Source organism: Mustelus asterias, chromosome 22 (genome assembly GCF_964213995.1).
Source record: "Mustelus asterias chromosome 22, sMusAst1.hap1.1, whole genome shotgun sequence".
In the NCBI taxonomy this organism is placed as follows: Eukaryota; Metazoa; Chordata; class Chondrichthyes; order Carcharhiniformes; family Triakidae; genus Mustelus; species Mustelus asterias.
In genome coordinates, this window is record NC_135822.1 from 75,647,427 (window position 1) to 75,672,054 (window position 24,628).

The 24,628-nt window shown below is 47.1% G+C and overlaps 1 protein-coding gene across 4 annotated transcripts in view; it reads right to left on the reverse strand.

Annotated features, from left to right (window-relative positions):
- Window positions 1-1,375: 1,375 nt before the first annotated feature.
- LOC144510192 (drebrin-like protein B) overlaps window positions 1,376-24,628 on the reverse strand; it is a 38,135-nt gene continuing 14,882 nt past the window's right edge. Inside the window, exons 6-15 of one of the 4 annotated variants that reach the window (XM_078239665.1) lie at window positions 24,085-24,162; window positions 23,343-23,494; window positions 22,335-22,389; window positions 18,678-18,752; window positions 17,933-18,044; window positions 14,544-14,636; window positions 13,366-13,437; window positions 12,428-12,555; window positions 4,816-4,921; window positions 1,376-2,990 (exon numbers count right to left, since the gene is read on the reverse strand). In XM_078239665.1, the coding sequence (XP_078095791.1) occupies window positions 2,848-2,990; window positions 4,816-4,921; window positions 12,428-12,555; window positions 13,366-13,437; window positions 14,544-14,636; window positions 17,933-18,044; window positions 18,678-18,752; window positions 22,335-22,389; window positions 23,343-23,494; window positions 24,085-24,162 (1,014 nt within the window). In that variant the 3' untranslated portion in view covers window positions 1,376-2,847. Of the gene's footprint in view, window positions 2,991-4,815; window positions 4,922-12,427; window positions 12,556-13,365; window positions 13,441-14,543; window positions 14,637-17,932; window positions 18,045-18,677; window positions 18,753-22,334; window positions 22,390-23,342; window positions 23,495-24,084; window positions 24,163-24,628 lie in introns of all 4 variants that reach the window. The other 3 variants (XM_078239664.1, XM_078239667.1, XM_078239666.1) reach the window with 3 other exon arrangements.

Consider the following 24,628-nt stretch of genomic DNA (forward strand, 5'->3'; position numbering starts at 1 on the left):
GAGCAAAGTGTGCAGAGAGCGCTGAAAGTCTGCAAAGGGATGTAGATAATCTAAGTGAGTGGGCGAGGGTCTGGCAGATGGAGTACAATGTTGGTAGATGTGAGGTCATCCATTTTGGTAGCAATAACAGCAAAATGGACTATTATTTAAATGGTAAAAAATTGCAGCATGCTGCTGTGCAGAGGAACCTGGGTGTCCTTGTGCAGGAATCTCAAGGAGTTGGTTTGCAGGTGCAGCAGGTAATTAAGAAGGCAAATGGAATTTTGCCCTTCATCGCTAGAGGGATGGAGTTTAAAAACAGCGAGGTTATGTTGCAGCTGTATAAGGTGCTGATGAAGCCACACCTGGAGTACTGTGTACAGTTTTGGTCTCCTTACTTGAGAAAGGATATACTGGCACTGGAGGGGGTGCAGAGGAGATTCACTAGGTTGATTCCGGAGTCGAGAGGGTTGGCTTATGAGGAGAGACTGAGTAGACTGGGGCTATACTCATTGGAATTCAGAAGAATGAGGGGAGATCTTATAGAAACATATAAGATTATGAATGAAATAGATAAGATAGAAGCAGGGAAGTTGTTTCCACTGGCGGGTGAAACTAGAACTAGGGGACATAGCCTCAAAATAAGGGAAGCAGGTTTAGGACTGAGTTGAGGAGGAACTTCTTCACACACACGGTTGTGAATCTGTGGAATTCCCTGCCCAGTGAAGCAGTTGAGGCTACCTCATTGAATGTTTTTAAGGCAAGGAGATATATTTTTGAACAGTAAAGGAATTAAGGGTTATGGTGAGCGGGCGGGTAAGTGGAGCTGAGTCCACAAAAAGATCAGCCATGATCTTATTGAATGGCGGAGCAGGCTCGAGGGATGGCCTACTCCCACTCCCAGTTCTTATGTTCATGCTGCACTGACAGAGGTGCTGCCTTTCAAATATCAATCCCAGAACTGTGTCTATGGTTATTGCCTATAATAGAACATTTTGAAGAGGGCCACGTGAATTCTCTGATGTCCTAATCATCACTCCAGCAACATTATGAGCTCAGAACTTCCCCTGCGGTACTTTACAGCCAATGAAGTACTTTTTGAAGTACAGTCACTGTTCTGATCTGGGAAATATGACAGCCAATTTGCAAACAGTAAGATCCCACAAACAGCAATGTGATAAATGCTCAGATAATGAAGCCAGTTGTTGAAAGGTGTGGGGACCAGGAATATCGAGGTTTAATTCCAGATTCTAACATTCCAACTGATTGTGGAGAGCATCACAGGAGACTGATGCATTGGAGAAACTTGCAGACATCTGACCAGCAGCGCACAGAATCAGGAAGCCTGACCAACTTCTTATCCCTTTTGTACAAACATAACCAGGAAGATCAGGACCCCAGAAAAAAAAACACCTTTATTAAATCCAACAAGTGACAGAGTGAGGAAAGCTGACAAGTGATCAAAGTGGGCGAGGGAATGTTCTTAGTTTGCCGCATGTTGAAGGAATGAGAGTATAGCCAATACGACCCTGTAATGGCGCACTCCGGACCTGGAATAGACTCTGCCAGTAATACAGGTAGGCTCAGAAAATCATCAATACATTACTCTTACACAATTGCCATTGTTCAAAATAAATCATTTCAAAAATCAAGATTCACAATTGTTATTATTTTAGACAGCGTCTTAATTAAAATCCAGATAAAGCCTGCGATCTGTCATCAGAAAAACCTCATCAAACCAACTCTACAGACTCACACAAACACTGCAGCAGATAAAAGCTGAGCAGAGCGGGTCTCAGCCTCCGATAGGGAAGGTGAAGTGGGAAAGGGGGTGCTGGAGCAACCTCTAATCCTGGGTTCTCTCGATGACCCCCCCCCCCCCCCCCCCAACCCTCTCCTGACCCCACTCCTGAAAAGAGGGAAGAGTGCCAGGGTCAGGAGGCCTTCATTTCCTGCTGGAAGGGGCTGTGCTGGGGTGGGTCAAGTGTAATACTAAGGGGGTGGGGGGAGCAGGGTAGAGATGGGGCTGTGGAGAGGGTGGTGATGGGGATGATTTTGTGTCCCTGTTATTGTGATCCTTCTGGGAGCAAGGGCTTAATAATGCTGTCACAGACCTGCCCATTTTACTCTGTATTTACTCCAAAGCTGCGCAGCTTTGAACCAATCCCAATTCTGGGCATTAAGCTGAAATGTTCATTCTGCCTCTCTGCCCAGGCAGTGTCTGACCTACACCTTTTCCACATTCCCAGCACCTGCAGTATGTGGCTTTTGTGTTGCCACTCAGTCACAGCACGACGCAAAGCCAAGAGCACAGCAAAAAAAATCACAAGCTTGCAGCCCCTTTAATTAGCACAGACAAATTAGCCAAACGTACAACACCCAGCGATAAAAGGAATGTGAAAGTCTTATCACCAAAATACTGGATTAGTAAAAACATTAATCTCCACTCTCTTGGTCAGAAAGAGTCCAGTGATGGCTGAGTGTACCCACCCTAACCCTGTCCTGTGGCCCCAAACACACTGACTCACCCAACATCTTATAGTCCTCACCAATTCCCTGGCCAATTGGGAGTGGGGGGGAATGGAGGAGGGGGAAGCGGGCAAAGGTTGGTGGTGAGGTGAGGGAGTGCAGCAGGGGTAAAGGTACAAGGGGGAGTGACCCCTCTAGTGGTTTTAGAGCCAGCGCTTTGAGAAATGAGAACACGACCCTCCCCTCACCCAACACCCCCCCCCCCCCCCCCCCTCTCTCTCTGCTAAATGACAAGGAAAGCGAGGCACTGAGTAGATTTGGCTTGTGATTGGCGATTGAGAACAATGTCTTCTTGGTGCTGATCAGATGGACCGGCACATCTGGCAATCTGTGCGCTGACTAACCGCTCAGGAGCTCCACGTAATTGGCTGGGAACATCCCGAAACTACCATCCACCGCGTAGCCTCGCCACCAACCCTCATCAATTTGCTCAATTCTGGTCAGGATATCATCCGGATCGAAGGATATCTCCGTTTCATCAGCTACAAGTTTCCAGCAGAGAGAGAGGGGGGGTGGGGGGGGGGGGGGGGGAAAGAGGGAGGATGGTGAGGGGTGACACAGAGAGAGAGAGAGAGAGAGGTTAGCAGAACAGTTCCCATGCTGAAACAGCAGACACAGTTTTCTTCTCCTATTTCTCAATGAAGAGACAGACCGAGTTATTGGAATGAATCGGTTTCATGGAATTGCTCTGGAGTCTCAGCGAAGAAAACCTGAGGCGTTTCCAAATTCCTTGATTATTAATTTTAAAAACGTCAGCGATGAGGATAATGCTGTTAGCCAGAGCGCTGCAATCATTCCCCTGGGGTGGACCAATGGTGGCAATGTGTGGGTGGGAGGTTATATGATGAAACCTCCAGGACTACATCCAGACTTGGTAACCTTCGTGCAAATCGCTACCTTGGCAATCAATTGCACCACTAAAACACCATCCACTGCTTCACCCAAATACCTGCACTCAAGACTGAGTGATGATGTGGAGATGCCGGCGTTGGACTGGGGTGCGCACAGTAAGTAGTCCCACAACACCAGGTTAAAGTCCAACAGGTTTATTTGGTAACACAAGCTTTCAGAGCACTGTTCCTTCGTCAGGTGAGTCACCTAATGAAGGGGCAACGCTCCGAAAGCTCGTGTTACCAAATAAACCTGTTGGACTTTAACCTGGTGTTGTGGGACTACTTACCAAGACAGGGTGAGGTTGTAGGTTACAAGGTATCTCCCCGCCACCACATTGGAACAGGAAGTCAGTGCTGGTCACACCACCATTCTGCCCCATTCCCCTTCCCTGCTCACCGGTCACTGGTAGGGTGGAAATCACAATCATGATTCCAGGACTGCAGAAAGTGATGAAATAAAAGAGATTTTATTGAAGCCGCACTTAAGATATCTCTGTATCGCTGAATATCACATATTCTTTGGTGCAGTGACTAACACTGCGACTGCAGGTTTGGTGAATGCACCTTGTGTACAGATGCAGTGGCAGCAAACGCAGCTTTAAGCTGATGAACTACAGCCATAAGTCCTGGTCACAAAGTGAAAAGCAGTGAGTAAAGACAGGAGATCTGAAACCTCGGCCTTTTCTACGCTGCATGACCCCATGACCTTTTGTAGATGACAGTAGGTGACCTTTGGGGGTGCTTTACCATTGGAAGGAAGCACATTCACTCTCCCCAATTGCACATGAACCTTAGCTTGTCCATCCAATCACCGTGCCACCTCTAAACCTGGAAAGTCTGATGGAAATTTTCCTGCTGGGAGCAAAGCCAGGCACAAGGTTCCTCATTCACATAAGCAGGATATGCAGCTTTGGCAGGCCTACCCAGCATTCAGAAAACAGATTGATCAGTGGTTAGCTCTGCTGCCTTACACGCTAGGGACCCGGGTTCGATTCCCGGCTTGGGTCACTGTCTGTGCGAAGTCTGCACGTTCTCCCCGTGTCTGCATGGGTTTCCTCCAGGTGCTCCGGTTTCCTCCCACAGTCCATAGATGTGCTGGTTAGGTGGATTGGCCGTGCTAAATTGCCCCTTAGTGTCAGGAGGATTCGCAGGGTAAATTCATGGGGATAGGGCCTGGGTGGGATTGTTGTCAGTGCAGACTCGATGAGCCTCCTTCTGCACTGTAGGGATTGTGATTCAATATCGACGTCACACAGCTGAGGGGACAAGATGTTATTTCCCAAAATTGGTTTTCGTTGTAAATGTTTTATGCCTGAAAATTTGGATCCAATTTCTCATCCATCAGCCTTGAACTGAATATGAATGGATTCCAGCAGGCTTTAATACACAGGGATTACAAGGTTGATGTACGTACCAGCCTGGTAGTCATACAGTGCCCGGGCACACAGTCCTTGGTATTCAGTATCTGCCACAGGTTGGTACACATTGGTGTCTTCAGTGACAGCCTGTTCCTCAAGGTCCTTAACAGAGAGAGAGAGAGAGAGAGAGAGAGAATGGGAAATAAATACAATATAGAAATGATTGAAAGAAAATTGCAATTTGAGCGTTTACCCAATTCCCTTTTCAAAGTTACAAGTGAATCTGCTTCCAACAGCTTCGAGTAGGAAATTCCAGATAACAACTCAATCACATTTAGAACTCTCACCTTCCCTTGCTTCTCATCTTCAATCAGTGTCCATGGTTCCCAACTCTCTTGCCCCTGGAAGCTGGTTCTTGTGATCTATCAAAACCCGGACTATTTTGACCTCTCCTTTTAAACATCCTCTGAACCTCCTTCGTTTTAAGAACACTCCCAGCTTCTCCGCACAACTCAACTTCCTTATTTCTGGTATCCTTCCAGTAAATCTGCAACCTCTCCGAGGTCTGGGGCCCACAATTGAACACAATACACCAAATACCCTGAGCCAATGGAAACTGACTGCTTCTAGTTACTCTGACCAATCCCTTCAATAAATTCTAAACCCTCCACTGAATCATGCCCTAATCTCCTATGTTTGAACGAGACTAGTCCAGTGCATGATAACTCTTCAATCAAACCAGCAATGAACTGCGTTGTTCAGGTCATTACAGACCACAGGAAATATTGTTAAACTTAGCAAATTTTAACAGGGTTAGACAGTAGATTCAGAAAGAATGTTCCCGATGGTGGGGGGAGTCCAGAACTAGGGGGTCATAGTTTGAGGATAAGGGGGTAAACCTTTTAGAACTGAGGGGAGGAGAAATTTCTTCACCCAGTGGGTGGTGAATGTGTGGAATTCACTACCACAGAATGTAGTTATAGAGTCATAGAGGTTTACAGCATGGAAACAGGCCCCAGGCCCTTCGGCCCAACTTGTCCATGCCGCCCTTTTTTTAAATAAAACCCCTAAGTTAATCCCAATTGCATTGGGCCCACATTTGGCCCATATTCCTCTATACCCATCGTACCCATGTAACTGTCTAAATGCTTTTTAAAAGACAAAATTGTACCCGCCTCTACTACTACCTCTGGCAGCTTGTTCCAGACACTCACCACCCTGTGTGTGAAAACATTGCCCCTCTGAACACTTTTGCATCTCTTCCCCCTCACCTTAAACCTATGCCCTCGAGTTTTAGACTCTCCTACCTTTGGGAAAAGATGGTGACTATCTACCTTGTCTGTGCCCCTCATTATTTTATAGACCTCTATAAGGTCACCCCTCAGCCTCCTACGCTCCAGAGAAAAAAGTCCCAGTCTATCCAGCCTCTCCTTATAACTCAATCCATCAAGTCCCGGTAGCATCCTAGTAAATCTCTTCTGCATTCTTTCTGGTTTAATAATATCCTTTCTATAATAGGGTGACCAGACTTGCACACAGTATTCCAAGTGTGGCCTTGTACACAGTATTCCAAGTCTTGTACAACTTCATCAAGACATCCCAATTCCTGTATTCAATGTTCTGACCAATGAAATAAAGCATGCCGAATGCCTTCTTCACCACTCTGTCCACCTGTGACTCCACTTTCAAGCAGCTATGAACATGTACCCCTCGATCTCTTTGTTCTGTAACTCTCCCCAACGCCCTACCATTAATTAAGTCCTGCCTTGGTTCAATCTACTCAAATGCATCACCTCGCATTTATCTAAATTAAACTCCATCTGCCATTCGTCAGCCCACTGGCTCAATTGATCAAGTTGAGGCCAAAGCGTTGCCTGATTTCAATGAGAAAATGCCATCCCCACACCCCCACTACTCGCCTTCAAACAATCACGCAATCTCAAACAGACCATTGTCCAAGGCAAACTACCCAGCCTCCAGGAGAACAGTGACCACGACACCACACAACCCTGCCACAGCAACCTCTGCAAGACGTACCGGATCATCGACACGGATGCCATCATCTCACGTGAGAACACCATCCACCAGGTACATGGTACATACTCTTGCAACTCGGCCAACGTTGTCTACCTGATACGCTGCAGGAAAGGATGTCCCGAGGCATGGTACATTGGGGAGACCATGCAGACGCTATGACAATGAGTGAATAAACACCGCTCGACAATCACCAGGCAGGAGTGTTCCCTTCCTGTTGGGGAACACGTCAGCAGTCAAGGGCACTCAGCCTCTGATCTTCGGGTAAGCGTTCTCCAAGGCGGCCTTCAAGACACATCAACGCAGAATCGCCAAGCAGAAACTGATAGTCAAGTTCCGCACACGAGGACGGCCTCAATTGGGATCTTGGGTTCATGTCACACTACATATAACCCCCATCATTTGGCCTGGGCTTGCAAAATCCGACTAATTGTCCTGGCTTGAGACAATTCACACCTCTTTAATCTGTGTTTAACCCTCTCTCCACTCACATTGTCTGCACCTGTAAAGACTTGATTACCTGTAAAGACTTGCATTTCAACCATTACCTTGCAATTGAGTCTCTATCTATGCCCTGTTTGTGAACCCAACTCCACTCACCTGATGAAGGAGCAGAGCTCCGAAAGCTCGTGATACCAAATAAACTTGCTGAACTTTAACCTGGTGTTGAGAGACTTCTTACTGTGCCCACCCCAGTGCTGGCATCGCCACTTCAAGAAGAAATGAGATATAACTCTTGCGGCTAAAGGGATCAAGGGATATGGGGGGGAGGGGGGGGGGGGTGGAAATCAGGATATTGAATTCGATGATCAGCCACAATCAAGATGAATGGAGGAGCAGGTTCGAAGGGCTGAATGGCCGACTCCTGCTGCTAGTTTCTATGTGAGCTGCATATAATAATTTGGTCTTGTGATGTGCACCAATGTTCACTCAGATTCTTTAACAGTTGCCTGGAGCTGGCACTGAGCCAATCCACTGAAATATCTGATTTCATTCTGGATCAAGCGGGAAAGGATCTCTATCCAAAGCCCTGTCCTTTCAGAGGGGTTGGCGAAGAAAGGATCGTGTTATTTTGGTTCAGGTCAGTCTCGCCACCCCCTGTTTCTGTTTTAACAAAGCTTTTTTGTGAGACATGGGCAGGGAACATCTAGTTTGAGATGTGTTGCTGAGGCAGTGAATTGCACACGTTCAGATCACCGATTACAAACGGAATCCTGAATGAATTTCCAGGCATGGCTGGTACCACTCATTGCCAGGAGTTTGGGTGCAGAGGCCTGGCTCTGTTAAGCTATCATAGACAAAATACTGCGGGTGCTGCAATTTGAGATAAGAACCAAGAATGCTGGAAAAACTCAGCAGGTCTGGCAGCTTCTTCAGGGAGAGGAAACAGAGTTAATGCTTCAAAGAACAGTACAGCACATGAAACAGGCCCTTCGGCCCTCCAAGCCTGTGCCGCTCATTGGTCCAACTAGACCATTCGTTTGTATCCCTCCATTCCCAGACTACTCATGTGACTATCCAGGTAAGTCTGAAACGATGCCAGGCCCCCACCACTCTGTGTAAAAAACGTTCCTCTGATATCCGAGTTATACCTTGCCCCTCTCACCATGAGCCCGTGACCCCTCGTGATCGTCACCTCTGACCTGGGAAAAAGCTTCCCACTGTTCACCCTATCTATACCCTTCATAATTTTGTACACCTCTATTAGGTCTCCCCTCATTCTCTGTCTTTCCAGGGAGAACAAGCCCAGTTTACCCAATCTCTCCTCATAGCTAAGGCCCTCCATACCAGACAACATCCTGGTAAACCTTCTCTGCACTCTCTCTAAAGCCTCCACGTCCTTCGGGTAGTGTGGCGACCAGAACTGGACGCAGTACTCCAAATGTGGCCTAACCAGCGTTCTATACAGCTGCATCATCAGACTCCAGCTTTTATACTCTATACCCCGTCCTATAAAGGCAAGCACACCATATGCCTTCTTCACCACCTTCTCCACCTGTGCTGCCACCTTCAAGGATTTGTGGACTTGCACACCTAGGTCCGTGTTTCTATACTCCTGATGGCTCAGCCATTTATTGTATAACTCCCCCCTACATTAGTTCTTCCAAAATGCATCACTTCGCATTTATCTGGATTAAATTCCATCTGCCATTTCTCCGCCCAATTTTCCAGCCTATCTATATCCTGCTGTATTGCCCGACAATGCTCTTCACTATCCGCAAGTCCAGCCATCTTCGTGTCATCTGCAAACTTGCTGATAACACCAGTTACACCTTCTTCCAAATCATTTATATATATCACAAATAGCAGAGGTCCCAATACAGAGCATGCGGAACATCACTGGTCACAGACCTCCAGCCGGAAAAAGACCCTTCGACTGTTACCCTCTGTCCCCTGTGGCCAAGCCAGTTTTCTACCCATCTAGCCACCTCTCCTTGTATCCCATGAGCCTTAACCTTCTTAACCAACCTGCCATGGGGGACTTTGTCAAATGCCATACTGAAATCCATATAGACGACATCCACGGCCCTTCCTTCGTCAACCGTTTTTGTCACTTCCTCAAAAAACCCCAGCAAATTTGTAACGCACGACCTCCCTCTTACAAAACCATGCTGTCTGTCATTAATGAGACTGTTCCGTTCTAAATGCGCATACATCCTGTCTTGAAGAATCCTCTCCAACAACTTCCCTACCACGAACGTCAAGCTCACTGGCCTATAATTACCCGGGTTATCCCTGCTACCCTTCTTAAATAACGGTACCACATTCGCTATCCTCCAATCCTCAGGGACCTCACCTGTGTCCAACGAAGAGACAAAGATTTCCGTCAGAGGCCCAGCAATTAGATCTCTTGTCTCCCTGAGCAGTCTAGGATAGATGCCATCAGGCCCTGGGGCTTTGTCAGTTTTAATGTTACCCAAAAAACCTAACACTTCCTCCCTTGTAATGGAGATTCTCTCTAACGGGTCATCACCTCCCTGAGACACTCCCAGTCAACAAGTCCCTCTCCTTTGTGAATACCGATGCAAAGTATTCATTTAGGATCTCCCCTGTTCCCTTGGGTTCTAAGCATAATTCCCCTCCTTTGTCCCTGAGAGGTCCGACTTTTTCCCTGACAACTCTTTTGTTCCTAACATATGAATAAAATGCCTTAGGATTCTCCTTAATCCTGTCTGCCAAGAACATTTCGTGACCTCTTTTTGCCCTTCTAACTCCCATTCAAATCCATTCATCAGAAATAAAGAGCGGGAAAATGTGTTCAATGTTAAACTGTAGCTGTGTAAGATTGCAACAAGATGTAACAACCTCAAGAGCAAAAGACAAATGGCCTGGTGTGGGAGGGAGAGGGTGTCATGGAGACAAAGATGAATGGGTTAAGATGGAGGAGAAAGTTCACAACCACAAGTTGTTAAACTCAATGTTGAGTCCCAAAGGCTGTAAAGTGCTGAGTCAGTAAGAAGTCTAACACCAGGCTGTTCCGAAGTCTAACACCAGGCTGTTCCGAAGTCTTACTGGATTTCAGTAAGGCATTTGACAAAGTCCCACATGGCAGGTTGGTTAAGAAGGTTAAGGCTCATGGGATACAAGGAGAAGTGGCTAGATGGGTGGAGAACTGGCTTGGCCATAGGAGACAGAGGGTAGTGGTCGAAGGGTCTTTTTCCGGCTGGAGGTCTGTGACCAGTGGTGTTCCGCAGGGCTCTGTACTGGGACCTCTGCTATTTGTGATATATATATATAAATGATTTGGAAGAAGGTGTAACTGGTGTAATCAGCAAGTTTGCGGATGACATGAAGATGGCTGGAATTGCGGATAGCGAAGAGCATTGTCGGGCAATACAGCAGGATATAGATAGGCTGGAAAATTGGGCGGAGAGGTGGCAGATGGAGTTTAATCCGGATAAATGCGAAGTGATGCATTTTGGAAGAAATAATGTAGGGAGGAGTTATACAATAAATGGCAGAGTCATTAGGAGTATAGAAACACAGAGGGACCTAGGTGTGCAAGTCCACAAATCCTTGAAGGTGGCAACACAGGTGGAGAAGGTGGTGAAGAAGGCATATGGTATGCTTGCCTTTATAGGACGGGGTATAGAGTATAAAAGCTGGAGTCTGATGATGCAGCTGTATAGAACGCTGGTTAGGCCACATTTGGAGTACTGCGTCCAGTTCTGGTCGCCGCACTACCAGAAGGACGTGGAGGCATTGGAGAGAGTGCAGAGAAGGTTTACCAGGATGTTGCCTGGTATGGAGGGTCTTAGCTATGAGGAGAGATTGGGTAGACTGGGGTTGTTCTCCTTGGAAAGACGGAGAATGAGGGGAGATCTAATAGAGGTGTACAAGATTATGAAGGGTATAGATAGGGTGAACAGTGGGAAGCTTTTCCCCAGGTCGGAGGTGACGATCACGAGGGGTCACAGGCTCAAGCTGAGAGGGGCGAAGTATAACTCAGACATCAGAGGGACGTTTTTTACACAGAGGGTGGTGGGGGCCTGGAAAGCGCTGCCAAGTAGGGTGGTGGAGGCAGGCACGCTGACATCGTTTAAGACTTACCTGGATAGTCACATGAGCAGCCTGGGAATGGAGGGATACAAACGATTGGTCTAGTTGGACCAAGGAGCGGCACAGGCTTGGAGGGCCGAAGGGCCTGTTTCCTGTGCTGTACTGTTCTTTGTTCTAACACCAGGCTGTTCCGAAGTCTAACAACACCAGGCTGTTCCGAAGTCTAACAACACCAGGCTGTTCCGAAGTCTAACAACACCAGGCTGTTCCGAAGTCTAACAACACCAGGCTGTTCCGAAGTCTAACAACACCAGGCTGTTCCGAAGTCTAACAACACCAGGCTGTTCCGAAGTCTAACAACACCAGGCTGTTCCGAAGTCTAACAACACCAGGCTGTTCCGAAGTCTAACAACACCAGGCTGTTCCGAAGTCTAACAACACCAGGCCGTTCCGAAGTCTAACAACACCAGGCCGTTCCGAAGTCTAACAACACCAGGCCGTTCCGAAGTCTAACAACACCAGGCCGTTCCGAAGTCTAACAACACCAGGCCGTTCCGAAGTCTAACAACACCAGGCCGTTCCGAAGTCTAACAACACCAGGCTGTTCCGAAGTCTAACAACACCAGGCTGTTCCGAAGTCTAACAACACCAGGCTGTTCCGAAGTCTAACAACACCAGGCTGTTCCGAAGTCTAACACCAGGCTGTTCCGAAAGCTAGTGGCTTTTGCTACCAAATAAACCTGTTGGACTTTAACCCAGTGTTGTGAGACTTCTTACTGTGTTTACCCCAGTCCAACGCCGGCATCTCCACATCAGTGCAGAGGAGATGCTGCTTCTCCAGTTTGTGTTGGGTTTCACTGGAGCAGGTCAATGGACATGTGCGCACGAGAGCAAAACACTGAGTTAAAATGGCAAGAAACAGGAAGGCTGCGGGGGGGGTTCATGCTTGCGGAACATCTTCTAGACTAGAAACATTCATGTTTTCTCTCCTCACAGATAATGCCAACCTGCTGAGTTTTTCCACCATTCCCTGATCTGTTAAACGTGTGCGCACTCACCCCAGGGGCAAAATTGATGCAGACGTGGGAGAGGAGAGTGTACTGAGGCAAGAGGTAAGCTTTGGAAGGCACTCACCGCACTAACAGGCTCGTGGCTGTCTTGCTCTTGCACACGTTCCTCGGGATCTTCGTAGATATCATCCTGCTCTAACGTTTCAGAATGATGGAACTGCCAGCTGTAACCTTCTTTACTCTCTGGCTTATCTGTGTGGTGTGTGCAGAGAAATAATCAACAATACAAATAGTTGGAGACAGAAACCGCAGCGAGACAGTGAAACAACTCAAGCATGCATACACTCTCCTGAGATATCCCCTATCACCAGGACATCACACCTAAACATGAAGAGGCCTTTCAAACAGTTTGACACTCAGGGACACAAGATTAACCATTTACCCCACAGGGATTTCAGGGTAAGAATCTCAGTTTTGTGTCGGTCGAATGGGGAAACCTCAAAAGCAACGTAGTCCGGGGAGCAAGTTTGAATCAACCCAAAACTGAACTCTGCTTCGACACAAAGCACAAATCCTTCCACACGGACTTGCTGAGCTGTTTATCCATGAACCATACCCCACACCAATTCCCAAAACTGGTCACCCCACAAAGACCCCAGGCACACTAGCCTTGATCCCACTGCAGCAACTGAACAGCAAAGTGCCAGGAAATTTAACAGAATAGTCCAGTTGACACGCAATCTAACTGTGGGGGTTGTCAGAGGTCTTGTGCAGACCCTGCCCATTAAGGGCGTGAGCAGAGTCTCCTCACAGCGGTTTTGGAAGTCAGTGTTAAAATGGGATCAGTTTGTACTCATACAACAACTTTAAAATGGCAATATACCCCCAGCTGTGTCACAGGAGCAGGAACAGACGGACTCATTTTACCATCTCAGCTGAAAGACAACAGTGGACTGAAAACAACTGACTCTTAGTTTAAAAGCAAGTTAAACTCCCCAGTAACCATCGCCTCAACATTACAAATATACACAGATAGAACCCAACTCACAATCACAGACATACCGTTCCACTCAGTTTGCAGATCATCTTCCTGTGGTTGGGTTTCCACCCTTTCTGGGGCATTCTGCAGAATCTCTGCTGAGGATTGCATGTAAACATATGAGTTCTTGTGTATGACACCAATCATTTAAACTTTGTAAACACTGTACTGAAAACTACAGCATGCTATTAAATAATTTCTGATCTTAACAGAAAACGAGGTTAGAGGGGTGGGAATAATGAGGAAGCTGTTTAGTAATGCTCAGAATACAGCAATAAGGTTTCTGCACACAAACACTGCAAATCCCGTCACTTTCAGCAAGGTTTCATTTATAAGTAACTTTTTTTATTGTGCATTTATTACAATGTTGTCCAGATGCAAGGCACAGATTGACAGGGACATTAATGTATGAAGTTATGTTGAAGTTGTATCAGCCTTGGTTCGATGAAACTTTGAACAGTGTGGGGAATTTTGGTCTTTGCAGTATTTTAGATATGGAGGTGCTGGAGAAGGTGCACAAATGTTTCATGAGGATGATCCTAGAACTGAGAGATTGTTAACTATCAGGAAAGGTTGGACAGGCTGTGCCATTTTCTCCAGTAAAGAGAAGGATTGGACAGGGTGGGAGGGGAGAGCTGACTTGATCGAAATTATGGAACCATTTCATAGGGTCGACACAGGGAAGGTGTTTCTACTTGTTGGAGAACCCAACCTCTATTCGCTATAGATATAAGATAGTCAAATTCAGGACAAATGTCTTGAAACAGGGAATGGCAAGAATGTAAAGCTCACTACTGCAAGGAGGAACTGAAGTGAATAGATGGATTAAGAGGAAGCTATTTTAACTGAGGGAGGCATTGGGTGATAGGGTGAAAGGAATTGAGGGGGTGACACTCCTGTGAGCTGCACAGATCAGTTGATTTTCTGTCTAAATTCTATTTCCGCTCATGAGAATGACGGTGATTTGCAGTGTGATCCAGTTCACACGGTCCAGCAGGAGAGGGTGACTGACATCACTCAGAGCTTCGAGGAACACCCTGTTATGATATCCAATTCATCAGGACTCGGGTGAGAACCAGCTGAAAGGGCAGGTTTAGGAATCCAATACATTGTACTCTGATTGCCTGTCAGTCAACCCTCCCTATGACCTCGAGCTGGCCTCCCCCACCCCAACTCAAAACCTCCAAGTGGAAGCGCCAACCTTGTGGTGTTGGCTGGGCTGCTGCACGAACTGGTGAAGGAGGGGGCTCTGGCTGGCTGCTCCGCGACTGCAGGAAGGGACTCCTGAGCTTGCCTGACAGAAGAAAGCAAAACGGAAGCAAGGCACAACAAACAATAAGCAGCACTGTCATCGGAACATGACACAAAGCATCACCGCAAGAGATTCAAAGCAGCTTATTCTGCAAACAACATGGCAAATTAATCGCTGTTTCATTTATCTCCTCCTCACTTTTTATTAACTTGGAAAATGCATTTTCAGGGTTTGTCTTCAGTATTGTGTTGACAGACCTGTGGTGATGATGTAATGATGTGGAGATGCCGGTGTTGGACTGGGGTAAACACAGTAAGAAATCTCACAACACCAGGTTAAAGTACAACAGGTTTATTTGTAGCAAACGCCACTAGCTTTTGGAACGCTGTTCCTTCGTCAGGTGGGTGGGAGTTCTGATCACAAACTGACCACCTGACGAAGGAACAGCGTTCCGAAAGCTAGTGGCGTTTGCTACAAATAAACCGGTTGGACTTTAACCTGGTGTTGTGAGACTTCTTACTGTGATGATGTAATGCAGGAATGCATCAGGTATAGCCTCAGAACATGGATGTCACTGGCAAGGCAACCATTTACTGCCCCATCACTAAATGCCCGTTAGAAGGTGGCAGAGAACCGTCTCTTTGAACCACTGCAGTTTGTACGGTAAAATTAACACTGCATGCTGTAACGTCGGAAATTCCAGGATATTGATCGAGTGACAATGAAGGAATGGAGATCTATTCCTAAGTTGGGATGTTGTGTGACTTGGAGGGCAACTTGGAAGGGTTGGCTTTCTTAGGCACTTGCTGGTCTCAGCCATCAGTTAATGCAAGGCCCGAATACAACACCCTGGAGCCACAGAGCGTATGGGCTGGCTGCTGTTTCTATCCTGCCCCTCCCCACGCAAGCTCCTAACAAAAGCAAAACGCACAATGATACAGCGCAGCGAGCAAAATGAGAGCAGGCGCAGGGGGAGAAGCAAGAAAGGGTTTTGCTGGCACCAACTGGAAAAGCTCGTTGCCAGGGACAAGAATGAAAAACAGGAAAATCAATCAGCAACCCATCATGACAGGAAGCAGCTAAGCTGCAACCACATCCTGCCTGGGATCCATAACTCTGGGCAAAGCCACCACTGCACAGTGTTTGAACTGAATCCTTCAATTCATTCACAGATCATCCGTGGAGTTGAGATCCTGTAGCTGTGATGAGGGTATGGGGGCTGGGAAATCTAAATCGAGGAGCTCAAAGCGATTGGGGCTGAGATTGAACAGATCGGGAGAAACTATTTCCACTGAGGGAAAGACAGCAATGAGAGAGCACAGCTGGTGTGTTAACCGAGTGACTGTCACCTCAATCCTATCTTTCGGACTGAATTCAAATACCGATAAAGCCATTCATAAGATGTGTGGGTTCGGTGGATTGGCCATGCAAAATTCCCCCTTAGTGTCAGGGGGACTAGCAGGGTAAATAGGTGGGATTACAGGGATTGGGCCTGGGTGGGATTGTAGTCTGTGCAGACTCACTGGGCTGAATGGCCTCCTTCTGCACTGTATGGATTCTACGTTGAAAACCTGTCTGTTGAGAAAGATTGCAAGGATTCTGCAAATGAATTAATCTCAGGAGGGAAGGTCTTGTAACCCGAGGTGTTTGCTGCCAATATATGTGCAAGCAACAGCCATTCCCTTTAATCTTGATAGTGTTAGGCCAGGGTTCCACAGTGCCTGGGGCTCACATTACATGTGCTTATTCTATTAAACCACGATCAGATTAAATCCCATCCTAAGAAGTTGCAACATCAAATTCCATGGATCTGGTCACTGACGGCAGGGAAACGTGACAGGACAAGGTGCCAAGTAACTATGCAAGTCAGACTGATTCATTCCAGTGTACATATTTCTCCCTCAATGAATACATACCTCCATTCAGCAAGGATTGCATGGCAGGTCAGCACATACCTTTCTATCTGTTAAACCAGTGGATGCGGTTTATTTAGACTTTCAGAAGGCTTTCAATAAGGTCTCACATAACAGATTACTGTGCAAAGTTAAAGCACATGGGACTGCAGGTAATGTCTTGAGATGGATAGAAAGCTGGTTAGCAGATAGGAAGCAAAGAATTGGCATAAATGGGTCTTTTTCTGATTGGCAGTCAGTGACTAGTGGGGACCGCAGGGATTTGTGCTCGGACCCCAACTGTTCACATTATATATTAATGATTGGGAAGAGGGAACTGAATGTGTTATCTCCAGATGATAAAAAGTTGGGTGGGAGGGTGAGCTGTGAGGAGGATGCAGAGATGCTTTAGCGTGATTTGAACAGGCTGAGAGTGTGGGCATCTGCATGATAGGTGCAGTATAATGTGGATAAATGTGAGGTTATCCACTTTGGTAGCAATAATAGGAAGACAGATTATTACTTGAATGTGTGTAAATTGAGAGAGGTGGATACTCAACATGACCTTGGAGTCCTCGTACATCAGTCGCTGAAAGTAAGCGCGCAGATACAGCAGGCAGTAAAGAAGGCAAATGGTATGTTGGCCTTCATAGTGGGAGGGTTTGAGTATAGGGATAGGGATGTTTTGCTGCAATTGTATAGGGCGTTGGTGAGGCCACACCTGGAGTATTGTGTGCAGTTTTGGTGTCCTTGCTATAGAGGGAGTACAGCGAAGGTTTACCAGGCTGATTCCTAGAATGGCAGGTCTGTCACATGTGCAGAGACTAAGTCAGTTAGGATTATATTCATTGGAGTTCAGAGTGAGAGGGGATCTCATAGAAACATATAAAATTCTAACAGGGTTGATTCAGAAAGAACGTTCCCAATGGTGGGGCAGTCCAGAACTAGGGGTCACAGTTTGAGGATAAGGGGTAAACCTTTTAGAACTGAGGCGAGGAGAAATTTCTTCACCCAGAGAGTGGTGAATGTGTGGAATTCACTCCCACAGAAAGTAGTTGAGGCCAAAACGTTGTGTGATTTCAAGAAGAAATTATTATAGCTCTTGGGGCTAAATCAAGGGATATGGGGAAAAGGGGATTCAGGATAGTGAATTCAATGATCAGCCATGATCAAAATGAATGGCGTAGCAGGCTCGAAGGGCCGAATGGCCTCTTCCTGCTTCTAGTTTCTAACTATCAGAGACACATGTCGCTCACATTCAGTAGATTTGATGCAATCTGGCAGCAAACAGACGAGGGAACAGTAAATGCTACCCAGGCAGCGAAGCAAAGTGGGCTTAGCTGACTGAAGCTGCCTCCTGGGAGGGTAAAGCGTTGAGAAAAGTCCTGGCTGTGGGCAGAGATAAGAGGAGAAAAGCCAAGCTGAAGATGTTCCTGGTTCTGTTACCTGGCTGCATGTTTCCACTGGGCGAAGAGGAGTCCCCCGGCATGCCACGCTCACGCTCCTTGAACAGCTGCTTTGGATTCACTGACCTCTGGGAAATAATGGACGCAGCCTCCTGCAAAGAGATCAGCAAAGAGTGGTGGAAACGGAAGGTCCCAGGGATTACTGAGAAACTTTAAACAAGCAGCATTCAACCTCCACAGCAGCAGATGGAACTCAGCTCAAAGCACCAACCTGTGCCTTGCCACACACCCCTTAACATTCAAGGAAAAGTAACTGGCAATATTCGAGCTAGTTTCTATAAAGCACCATTGTATCTTAATCACTGTAGATTTCTACCAATTTTACATGTTCCAGTGAACATGGGCCCGAGTCAGAAGGTTTGAGGTTCGAGTCCCATTCCAAACCCTTGAACTCATAAATCCAGACCAACATTATTTGTCAGGGCTGTGCTGAGAGTCTGCTGCATAGATAGACCCATGCTCAACAATAGTATTCCATAACCAATACCATCACAAACAGATGAAGTGCCCAGCTGTTTTTGCTGTCACGCTGTGGGAGTTTGCTGTGTGTAAACTGATTGGTACATTTGCCTCCTTTACAGCAGTAACTCCATTTCAAGGCACTTCACTGACTTGAAAACACTTACCCAACAAAAATCTATGTTTGTCACGCGAGGATAGCAACACAACTACACTTTGACACATTGTGCAGGAACAGGATAGTGGAGCAAACAAAGTCTGCATACCGTCGCCTTCTCGATGGACTGACTTCTCTTAAAGCCCTTGCGCATCTCCGCCTGGTATTCCTGCTCCTGCTCATTCTGCAAAAACACCAAGACGGCATTAGAGGCAACATACTGACCCAGAGACTTACCATTAGGCTGGCGAAACTACCCACGCATCATGTCCAGAAAGGCCGAGGAAGGAACCTGATCAGAGAACAGCGAACTGAATTAACAAGCTGAAATGTCAACCAGATTTGGAGAATCTGTACAAAAAAATTATCTATCCATTCATTTGCTCAAAGATGCCAATGATTGAACACCTTGGCAGTGTTTGATGGGGACAGCGTAGAGGGAACTTTACTCTGTATCTAACCCCGTGCTGTACCTGTCCTGGGAGTGTTTGATGGGGACAGCGTAGAGGGAACTTTACTCTGTATCTAACCCCGTGCTGTACCTGTCCTGGGAGTGTTTGATGGGGATAGTGAAAAGGGAGCTTTAGTCTGTATCTAACAAAGAACAAAGAAAATTACAGCACAAGAACAGGCCCTTCGGCCCTCCAAGCCTGCACCGACCATGCGGCCCAACTGAACTAAACCCTCGTCCCTTCCGGGGACCATATCCCTCTATTCCCATCCTATTCATGTATTTGTCAAGACGCCCCTTAAAAGTCATTACCGTATCCACTACCACTACCTTCCCTGGCAACGAGTTCCAGGCACCCACTACTCTCTGTGTAAAAGATCTGCCTCAGACATCTCCTTTAAACCTTGCCCCTCGCACCTTAAACCTGTGCCCCCTAGTAATTGACTCTTCCACCCTGGGAAAAAGCTTCTGACTATCCACTCTGTCCATGCCCCTCATAATCTTGTAGACTTCTATCAGGTCTCCCCTCAACCTCCGTCGCTCCAGTGAGAACAAACCAAGTTTCTCCAACATCTCCTCATAGCTAATGCCCTCCATACCAGGCAACATCCTGATAAATCTTTTCTGTACCCTCTCCAAAGCCGTCACATCCTTCTGGTAGTGTGGCGACCAGAATTGAATACTATATTCCAAGTGCAGCCTAACTAAGGTTCTATAAAGCTGCAACATGACTTGACAATTTTTAAACTCAATGCCCAGGCCAATGAAGGCAAGCATGCCGTATGCCTTCTTGACTACCTTCTCCACCTGCATTGCCACTTTGTGACCTGTGTACCAGTACACCCAGATCCCTCTGCCTATCAATACTCTTAAGGGTTCTGCCATTTACTGTATATTCCCTATCTGTATTAGACTTTCCAAAATGCATTACCTCACATTTGTCCAGATTAAACACCATCTGCCATCTCTCCGCCCAAGTCTCCAACTGATCTATATCCTGCTGTATCCTCTGATGGTCCTCATCACTATCCGCAAATCCACCAACCTTTGTATCGACCGCAAACTTACTAATCAAATCAGTTACATTTTCCTCCCAATCATTTCTATGTATTACAAACAGCAAACGTCCCAGCACTGATCCCTGAGGAACACCACTTGTCACAGCCCTCCATTCAGAAACGCACCCTTCCACTGCTACCCTCTGTCTTCTTTGACCAAGCCAATTTTGTGTTCACCTTGCCAGCTCACCTCTGATCCTATGCGACTTCACCTTCTGCACCAGTCTGCCATGAGGGACCTTGTCAAAGGCCTTACTGAAGTCCATGTAGACAACATCCACTGCCTTACCCTCATCAATCATCTTCGTCACTTCCTCGAAAAACTCGATCAAGTTCATGAGACACGATCTCCCCTTCACAAAACCATGCTGCCTCTCACTAATATGTCCACTTATTTCCAAGTGGGAATAAATCCTGTCTCGAAGAATCCTCTCCAATAATTTCCCTACCACTGATGTAAGGCTCACCGGCCTGTAATTACCTGGATACTTCTTGCTACCCTTCTTAAACAAAGGAACAACACTGGCTATTCTCCAATCCTCTGGAACCTCCCCTGCAGCCAGTGAGGATACAAAGATTTCTCTCAAGGCCCCAGCAATTTCCTCCCTTGCCTCTCTCAGTATTCTGGGGTATATCCCATCAGGCCCTGGGGACTTGTCTACCTTAATGTTTCTCAAGAACCCCAATACCACCACCTTTTTGATCTCAACATGACTCAAACTATCTACACATCCTTTCCCAGACTCGTCATCCACCAAGTCCTTCTCTTTGGTGAATACTGACGCATGGTACTCATTTAATACCTCGCCCATTTCCACTGGCTCCACGCACAGATTCCCTCCCTTGTCCTTGAGTGGGCCAACCCTCTCTCTGGCTACCCTCTTTCTCTTTATATATGTATAAAAAGCCTTGGGATTTTCCTTAATCCTGCTGGCCAACGCTTTTTTGTGTCTCCTTTTAGCCCTCCTTACTCCTTGCTCAAGTTTCTTTCGACTTTCTGTGTATTCCACACTTGCTTCGTGTGTTCCCAGCCTCCTAGCTTTGACAAATGCTTCCTTTTTCTCTTTGACGAGACTCACAATATCTCTCGTTATCCAAGGTTCCCAAAACTTGCCATACTTATCCTAACTCCGTGCTGTACCTGTCCTGGGAGTGTTTGATGGGGGACAGTGTAGAGGGAGCTTTACTCTGTATCTAACCCCGTGCTGTACCTGTCCTGGGAGTGTTTGATGGGGGACAGTGTAGAGGGAGCTTTACTCTGTATCTAACCCCGTGCTGTACCTGTCCTGGGAGTGTTTGATGGGGGACAGTGTAGAGGGAGCTTTACTCTGTATCTAACCCCGTGCTGTCCCTGTCCTGGCAGTGTTTGATGGGGGACAGTGTAGAGGGAGCTTTACTCTGTATCTAACCCCGTGCTGTACCTGTCCTGGGAGTGTTTGATGGGGACAGTGTAGAGGGAGCTTTACTCTGTATCTAACCCCGTGCTGTACCTGTCCTGGGAGTGTTTGATGGGGACAGTGTCGGGGGAGATTTACTCTGTATCTAACACCGTGCTGTACCTGTCCTGGGAGTGTTTGATGGGGACAGTGTAGAGGGAGCTTTACTCTGTATCTAACCCCGTGCTGTACCTGTCCTGGCAGTGTTTGATGGGGGACAGTGTAGAGGGAGCTTTACTCTGTATCTAACCCCGTGCTGTACCTGTCCTGGCAGTGTTTGATGGGGGACAGTGTAGAGGGAGCTTTACTCTGTATCTAACCCCGTGCTGTACCTGTCCTGGGAGTGTTTGATGGGGACAGTGTAGAGGGAGCTTTACTCTGTATCTAACCCCGTGCTGTACCTGTCCTGGGAGTGTTTGATGGGGACAGTGTCGGGGGAGATTTACTCTGTATCTAACCCCGTGCTGTACCTGTCCTGGGAGTGTTTGATGGGGACAGTGTAGAGGGAGCTTTACTCTGTATCTAACCCCGTGCTGTACCTGTCCTGGGAGTGTTTGATGTGATAGTCTTGACGGAGAAACAACTACTTTGCATCTAGCCTATGCTGTAGCTATTTTGGGAATGTCTGACATCAAAAAGATTGGACGCAAAAAAAGGGAAGTGGTTCTTTCCCCAGGAACAAATTATAAGGATGAGAACCCGCACATTTCCAACAGTGAGTCACATCAAGCCCGTCAATCAGATAGTGGCCAGTACCCTGTGATACTCCCGTGGTTAATATGTACAGTGATGCAGCTTTTCACTGCTGAAGTTACACTCACCCAGCGCTGCTTCTCAAACTCTCTGCTCTGGGAATCCTGTTTTTTCTGGAACTGCCTGTAACGGTGGGGGACAAAAGCTGCGTGAATTCAAGGACAATTTCATGAACAGATTGACAACTCAGACATAAACTTGGAACTGCACTGCTTTTCCACGGTTATCAATTCTCAAAACACCTGCAAACTGTATTAAACATACTGGCCATCTCCTTCAGCTAGAGCAGCAATTTGTACCAAATTACCGGAACATGACTGAGAATCATAGAATCCCTACAGGCCATTCGGCCCAATGAGTCTGCACTGACAACAATCCCACCCAGGCCCGATCCCCATAACCTTTACCCTGCTAATCCCCCCCACACACAAGGTCAATTTAGCATGGCCAATCAACTTAACCCGTACATCTTTCGCAATGTGGGAGGAAACCCAAGCAGACACGGGGAGAACATGCAAACTCCACACAGACAGTGACCCAAGCCGGGAATCGAACCCGGGTCCCTGGCGCTGTGAGGCAGCAGTGCTAACCACTGTGCCACCGTGCCGCTCCATCTCTTTCCCAGAGATTAGCGAGTATGTGGAATTTGTGAGCATGGAGAGTGAATGAGAAGAGCAGATACATTTAAGGAGAAGCCACATAAACACATGGGGAAAAAAACCAGGAGGGAGGTGTCTCTGTGGAGCATCAGCACCAGTTTGTAGACCAGTTGAGCTGAAGGGTCCGTCTTCTGTGATATGGGGGTAAAATTTACACTTCCACCCGCCACGGGAATCGGAGCAAGCGAGAGGCGTACCATAGAAAGATCCGCTGACCTCGGACGGTTCAGGATGAGCGCAGCCGGCAATTCCCACCCATGAATTCTATGGATGCGGATCGAGAGGATGGATAAAACTGGGTGGAATGAATGATCCCATTTCAATGTAATAAATTCTAGCTGTCCTGAAGGCCCTGATCCAGCCGCTCGGAGACAGTTTCACTGACAGAAGCAAAGATGACAAGATGATGAGACTCACTTCTCTTGGTCGATCTGACTGGACCTCTCTTTGAACCGTTGCTCCCGCAGCTCAGACTCTTTCTGTTCCCTCACCTTCCTTTCCTGTTCCAAGCCCTCTTGCTCCAGCACCCTCTTCTTTTTATCTTCTTCCCTTCGCTTCTCTTCATCTTTCTGGTGGGAAAGGGGCGAGTGTTTAGTTTAGGATTCAGTTGCTGTGAATCAGACAATCGATACACCGCCTGATTCCAGTCACAGCACAGGTTCAAAACTTCAAGCAGCAACCAATGGGCAAAACGTAAAGACTGCTCCACTCCTGCTGCCTTTATCATCAGCACAGTGCAAGCGCCACTGGCAAAGACAGCATTTATCACCCAGCCCTCGGTGTCATCAGGAGTTGACGTGCCACTTTCTTGAATAGTGCGTGACTTGCTTGGCCATTAGAGCAGGCAGCTGAAGAGTTAACCTCATTGGTGTGGTTTGGAGTCACACAGATCATCTAAGCGTGAAAGCTGTCCTTCCCAAAAAGGGGAGCCAGCTCGGATTCACAACAATCCAACAGTCTGTCCCATGGTCACCATGACTGAGACACATCCTTTCTTTCCCAAGCTTGAGAAGAAACAGATTCTCCGATTGCTGCGACGGGTTTGGAGCGTACAATCCCTGGATGATTCATCAATCAGCCAGCTGGATAACCAACAAGCTCTGACCGGTGACCAAAGCTCACAATATTAACCCTTCCCAACGCAGAGTCAAAACCTTACCTCAGTCTGTGCCCAGAAACTCTCTTTATTCACACTTCGGATTTCCGACATGGCATTAGTCTTCTTATAAACTGAGCCCTAAGGGAAGGGAATGAAAGGTAAGTGGCTATCGACACAATGCTATCCTGACATCCCCGCCAGTAGGTACAGTCGTTTCACCAGCTCTAAATAAGGGAGGTACGGTCATCCAGAGTTTACACCCTTTGATCACTGATCCCTGGTCAAAGTCAAGCATCTCCTGTGGTTGCTATGAACAATGTCAATGCTTTTCCCTGGATAAACCGCAGTGTGTCAAAGTGCTGGGGAAGAGACACTGGTGAGCAACAATCCAACACAAATCCACACCTTCCACAGCAGGAAGAAACTTTGTCTAAAGACATGAGCCAAGCATCCACCTCACTGTCCGTCACTCAGCAGCAACAAGGAAGCAGCAAGCACCAGCTTCCGGCCCTCCTGCCCTTCAACCCAACCTGGCGATGCCAACCAGGTTTCCCAAACTGAACTAGTCCCATTTACCTGCGTTTGGCCCATATCCATCTAAACC